This window comes from Dermacentor albipictus, chromosome 4 (genome assembly GCF_038994185.2).
Source record: "Dermacentor albipictus isolate Rhodes 1998 colony chromosome 4, USDA_Dalb.pri_finalv2, whole genome shotgun sequence".
Classification (NCBI taxonomy): Eukaryota; Metazoa; Arthropoda; class Arachnida; order Ixodida; family Ixodidae; genus Dermacentor; species Dermacentor albipictus.
Genome location: NC_091824.1, coordinates 140,036,716 through 140,042,503, shown reverse-complemented (window position 1 = coordinate 140,042,503; position 5,788 = coordinate 140,036,716). Strand labels below are relative to the sequence as shown.

The window sequence follows — 5,788 nt, the reverse complement described above, 5'->3', positions numbered from 1 at the left end:
TGACAGCTTCGAGAAGCCCCACATTTTGACCGGCCGGTGCCATCCTGCGCCCGCCACTGCACGCAGTGTCGACCGCAGCGACAGCAGCGGGTGCTGGACATAGGTGGGGTCCTCGTCTTCCACGTGATCGCCGTTGCAGTGAGCTTGTCGCTCGAGCTGTTGAGAAACCGCGTTGCTCCAACCGCGGTGCATGAACAGGGCCTGCCATAGGATACTGGCAATCTGGACGCCCACAAGAGCCGCGATGACATAGGTTTCTTGGAGAGCTTCGAACCTCATATTTGCGTACATGGCGGGCGAGACTGCGATGAGGTCGCCCCGACGGTTCGCTTGCATGTCGTCTACCGTGTGGGACAACCACATCCAGCCGACAACGTGGTCGAAGTCATGTAGGGTGGTCTTTCGCCGGAACGCTCCGATGGCGATGACGTTGGCGAATTGTCTTCCGTCAGGATCGGCAGGAATATCTGGTGCCAGTGGAACGCCTGCGTGGGCAAGAGCAACCGCAGTCGTGAGATCAGGGCGCTTGCTTGCTTGGCGTCTTCAGGACTCGCGAATACGTCGGTGGCGTCCGCGATGACCGCTCCGGAGATGGAGTCGTAGAGGGAGCGGAGTGCGTCGTCCTTTTCCTTGTTGGTGAGCTGCTGCTGGAACACCAGCTCCCACAGCTCGAAGAGACCACCGGTGGAGGAGTTGCAGAAATCGGTCCATAGCGCGGTGCCTCTGCCCGGGACGCTGTCCGACAGGAACTCTCTTTCGAACAGGGCAAGCGCGGTTTCGACGATGAGGTGCGTTGATGAATGTGCGTGGATGAATGTGCGTGAAAGCGCGGGGACTCGAGGATGTCGAAAAGCGTCCGGATGGCACTCGCGTCGTTGACCGTGACGGCCATGTTGTCGCTGCAGCGGCATGAGCAGACGTCGTCCACGTGAAGCCGGCACTTATCGAGCGATGCCCTCGGGAAGAGCTGGCCGAGCACGTCGAATCCACCGGTCAGCGGCTCCGTCTCATCGTTTGTTCTGGTTCGCCTGAGACAGCAGCAGTTGGAACTCTACAATATCTCTGCGCGTCAGTTTAACTCCGAAGCGTGCGCCGAGGGTCAGAAGCGAACGCTCGACGGAGGCGCGCGTTTCTTCGTCTTCGGCGTTCCAAAATTCCCCCGCGATTTCATTCCCTCGGTGAAGCTCGTCCATGCAGGCGCACCCATCGGCTTTAAGGTCGAGTAGGAGGGTAAAAGCGAGCGACACTCCGAACTTGATCTCTAATATACCGGCGATGTCGACTACTCGAAGCTCGGCTCCGCCGTCCCAGCTAAAGAACATGTCGGCGACAGCGTTGAGGGCTCCCTCAGTGTTCGACGCTCCCTTCGAAAAAAACCTTTAGGCAGCTGATGTAGTAGACACGTAGCACATCGCTTGCCAGCATTTGCAGAATACCTTGTAGAGTCGGATGCACCACCTGCAAGCGGAGAAAATACAATCGCTGAGTCGCTGCGGATCGCAAGCGGACTGGTATACACTCTAATAAAAATCTCAGGGAAAACAGGAGTAACTGGGCAGTTTATTAGTCCTAGAAAGGGCGCTTTCGTCCCTCAAGGGAGTAGCTGCATGAATGTGCTTGTCGTGTGCAAATTTCGGAGAGTAAGTGTTTAGTCCCTGGTCGGAAAGTGTGCAACGGGAGGACGAACGACAACAGTTACTCCCCATGCGCTCCGCTGTTTTCGTCCGTGTCGTGGAGTGTTTCGGCAAAAGCAGCATTGTCTTTAAATTGTGAATAGTTCGAAGTTGGTGCACTGTCTGTTGAACTACATGCAAAGCAGCAATTTGCATCTTCGTGAAAATATTGCGTGAAATTTAAAAGCTGGAATGTGAAGAGCCATGCTCCTCGTTCGCGCGCCCGATGCGATCGATGCACATTAAACGTGCAAGTCATTGATAGACTGGCAGATTTTGCTTGTCAATAGTACCTAAGTTCCTTCCGTTCCGATGAAATTACGAACTTAACTGAAGCGATGTGTAGCTCAAACGGGACACGCTAAGCCACAGAGAAATTGTCCTTGGGTGCCCCGTTGTGTTGTCTTGGGTGCCCCGTTTGAGCTCGCTACACGTATACGTCTCGTAGTGCCTCAGTTCAAATCACCCTAGGAATTCTCGGGCCGATTTCTTTTCGCGCTCGCTTATGGTTGCCATTACACTCAGCGTTAGACTCTCCCCGCAGAGCGTACACAAAGGGTGAGTCGCTTTTATACTGCCGCACCTGCGTTTCGATGCTTAACCTGTCTGAATATCCTGTTTCTTCAACGGATCGGCTGTGGTTCAGGACATCCCAAAATAGGATGGCGTCGGTGCAGCTAAAGTTTTCGAGGATTTCATTGGTGCTCCTGATACGCTGCCGAATTCCTTTATTGTCGATAGTACCTTTTCAACACTGGTGTTATCCGTGCAGAAGAACGATAGATCATCTGCATAAGCTAAGACTTTTACATCATTACCCAGTATATTGAAGCCAAGGATGTAACTCGACTGAATTACGCTTAAGCATAGCGGTTCCAGGTAAAGGGCGAATAGCAGTGGGGACATCGGGCATCCTTAATTAACGGATGAGCAAATAGAAATGGGTTCGGAGAGATGGCCATTAATCACTAAACGAGTAGTACAACATGTGTAGCAAAGCCTAAGGTCTTTAAGCACAACGGAGCCAACATTGGCATGCTCCAGAAGAGAAAATAAGTAGGAGTGACTGACATGATCAAAAGCTTTATTTACTCTCGCCTTTACTCTCGCATTTAGCCGCTCTCGCCTTTACTCTTCGCCATATACTTAGAACCGCTTTGCTTAAGCGTGCTTTGCAACTCGAGCATTAAAGGATACACAGAAGCGTTTCTCATGTGAAGTCGAACGCGCACCGATCCTCTCGAATTTGTACATCTATGTATGGCGTCTTCATTCTTATCGACTGATATTATGTTACATTAATTCATATTTGTTGTCTTTTGAGTAAAGAAACTTGGAACAATGCTAGAATAATAATTCACGAGAATGGAGAGGTTACAGAATCGAATAATTATAGGTCTAGTAGCTTGCTTACGGCAGCGCCCAAAATATGTACGAAAGTAATCTTTAGAGCCATAAGAGTAACACAACTTCAGTCATCCAAGAAAATGAGCAGCTATTGAAAGCGATATTGATATGAAAGGGATATTAAATGGATTGAAAGGTGTTTGAATGCCCAGAAGGGGCGTTTGTAGCCAGAAAGACAAAGTTCAGAAGAACCGACGTACTGTCCATCAATCATATTCTGGCTCAACCACTTCCCTTGCAGCTCTCACGGACACTAGTGCAGGGCACCCTGTAGTAATTGTTTGAAAATGCGGATTGACAGCTGCGCGTCTCTTTAAGTGAGCAAATGATCGCTATCACCGTTTCTCACTATGTGCAGAACTGCGATTTCCTTTGTTCATATTCTTATTAAGCAAACCTTTCTTTGCCTCTTCCCCTTGGCTTTGCTACATTCGTGCATACAAATAACCAACTAGTGGCACTGGGTATGCATGTGCCCGTGTAGACAACCTGCCGCTGTATGGTGTCTGGCTTAGTAGATTATTTGGGTCACTGAGTATGTGCCACTCACTATATGCCCGAACGGACAACATCGGCAATGGGAATGTGCAACTGAACATGCACCCATTCTTGGCTAATCCTCCAGAATGGATGTGCCACTGTGACTCAAGGAACGTAAAGCCTCAAACGTAATTTAGATACGTGTCGTGCTTCTCTATGGTACACCTATAATTCGTTTATTCATTCTATTTCGCATCATGCAGTTTGGAGACAGTTGGTCTGAAAGAATGCGATGCTTGGGGGGGGGGGGGGGACTGTAGCTCCAGCACAAGGAACAGCGATTGCAACGGGCTCGGCACACATTTTTTTTCTTCTTAATTTTCTTCTCAATTTCCTCCCGTCACGGCGCGTCACACATTGACATTGTCCTCGCGACGCAGACAGCTAATAGCAACAGGCGACGAGGTCGTCTCGTCCGCCGCTGATGCTACCTTGCTAAATCAAACAAGTTTCGCGTTATTCAGACTCCAACGTTGCGTTGTATCTACGGGTATTGATTTCTTTTTCTTTGGGAGGCACGCGGCTTTACCTGTGTGAGGAGCTGCTCTTGCTTGGCGCCTTCGAGTGCGTCTCGGTAATAGCAGGTGTAGTCCAGGAAGTTGCTGCACGGGTCAACGGTGCGGTTGGCGCGCAGGGACAACTCGAACACGAGCTGGCCGCAGCAGAAAGCCTCCGACGGCGGAGACGCGTCGCACGAGCCGAGGTCGCGCGTGTGTCGCAGCACCCACACGGTCACGCCGACCGCGGTGCCCAGCAGCGCCGATAAGCACACGTAGTCCAGGTGGACGGGGCCGAAGGACACCGTGCCGCAGCCGAGAGGTGGTCGCCGGTCGGTCGCCGCTGCCGGCTCGCAAACGGCGTCGGCCATTGTTGTGCCCCGCTCCAGGATTGGAACGCTCGGGCTACGAATCGCGAGACGGGCTCGTGGTCACTTGCTCGTCTTGGTGTTGTTGTTGTTGTTGTTGTTGTTGTTGACGAAAATGACCCCAGGCAATGGCACACATTTGCTACCAGGCATTGATTGCTCAAGAAGCGGATGGTAGAGAAATAAGATGCAGGGTAATAGTAGGAATAATAATAAAACAAATAAAGCTAGGAATTCTTGATAATATGATTATTTATTTAATGTTGACTTAAGAATATAGGACTGTGAAGTAGAACTTGTTGAGAAAGAAAAGAAAAACAACTTTAATGATATGGAGTGCAGGGAAGTCGGCCTGGGGTACATTCTTCTCGCCACCTACTCTGCGGGTGCGAAATGGGACGGGGAAGTCCGTGTTGTTTAACAGTCAGTCTAGCTACTATAAGGAAAGAGAGAAGCGATTCAAAGCTGGAAAGGGACGAGGTAAAGAAAAGAAAGAGAAACCAGGGCTACGTGATAAACGAAATAGAACTGAGATTTGCATTAGAGTTAAAACAAAAGAAAGCAAAAGTCAAATTTGTGTTTGAGTCTTCTTTTGTTCAAAATGAAATCGCACCTGGCTGGGCATGCTGAGCTGTGCCCAGGACGGCGATGATGACTTCATGTAATGTGTCGCAAATCAGCTACAGCGCTCCCAGAAAAACAAGATCACCCATTTATTTCGTGGCCCCTTAACGGTTTTAATTCACAGAAGGTTAACTTCATATGTAACATGGAGTTGTGAAAATCAAAATTTGCGAATGCGAATAAAAAAATAATCGAATACGAATATTCTGCTTTGAACATCGAATTTAATATCGAATAATCATACGCACATGCATTCATTAGTATGTTGTGTTAATTTGTTAGGTTGGAACATTGCAATTGCCATTTTCAACGTTAAAAAACCTGCCCTAGTACGCTGGTATACTAAAGCATTGTGTATTTGGCTCATGTTAACTTAGGATACTTGGTAATTCCCACTAACTGTCCTCGCCAGCCTGTTCCTTATTATAACGCGTCAAATGCCCGTAAACTCGGAGGGGCTTGACCCTCAGCAAGGCGTCAGTCGCCACACTTGCTGTCAAGCAATAAGATCAGAGTTTACAGCGACAATGAAAGAAAGAAAGAAAGAAAGAAAGAAAGAAAGAAAGAAAGAAAGAAAGAAAGAAAGAAAGAAAGAAAGAAAGAAAGAAAGAAAGAAAGAAAGAAAGAAAGAAAGAAAGAAAGAAAGAAAGAAGTGCACCCTTGATGTTCGCAAACACGT

At 48.9% G+C, this 5,788-nt stretch overlaps 2 protein-coding genes across 3 annotated transcripts in view; one reads left to right on the top strand and one right to left on the bottom strand.

Moving 5' to 3' along the window:
* LOC139059353 (methanethiol oxidase-like) overlaps positions 1–5,788 on the top strand; it is a 423,146-nt gene that overhangs the window by 94,720 nt on the left and 322,638 nt on the right. The window lies entirely within an intron of this gene.
* On the bottom strand, positions 833–4,582 carry LOC139059718 (uncharacterized). The gene is made up of 2 exons (XM_070538154.1): positions 4,150–4,582; positions 833–1,458 (listed from the first exon to the last, which is right to left on the bottom strand). Exons 1-2 carry the CDS (start codon positions 4,486–4,488, stop codon positions 1,348–1,350), a joined length of 450 nt encoding a protein of 149 aa, XP_070394255.1. The 5' UTR covers positions 4,489–4,582; the 3' UTR covers positions 833–1,347.

Bases quoted from the DNA above. Each gene is read 5' to 3' on its own strand.
- LOC139059718 (XM_070538154.1), bottom strand. From the start codon at position 4,488: ATGGCCGACGCCGTTTGCGAGCCGGCAGCGGCGACCGACCGGCGACCA. The intron at 1,459-4,149 runs GTAAAGCCGCGT...CTCCGCTTGCAG, and splicing joins AAGAGCAGCTCCTCACACAG to GTGGTGCATCCGACTCTACA.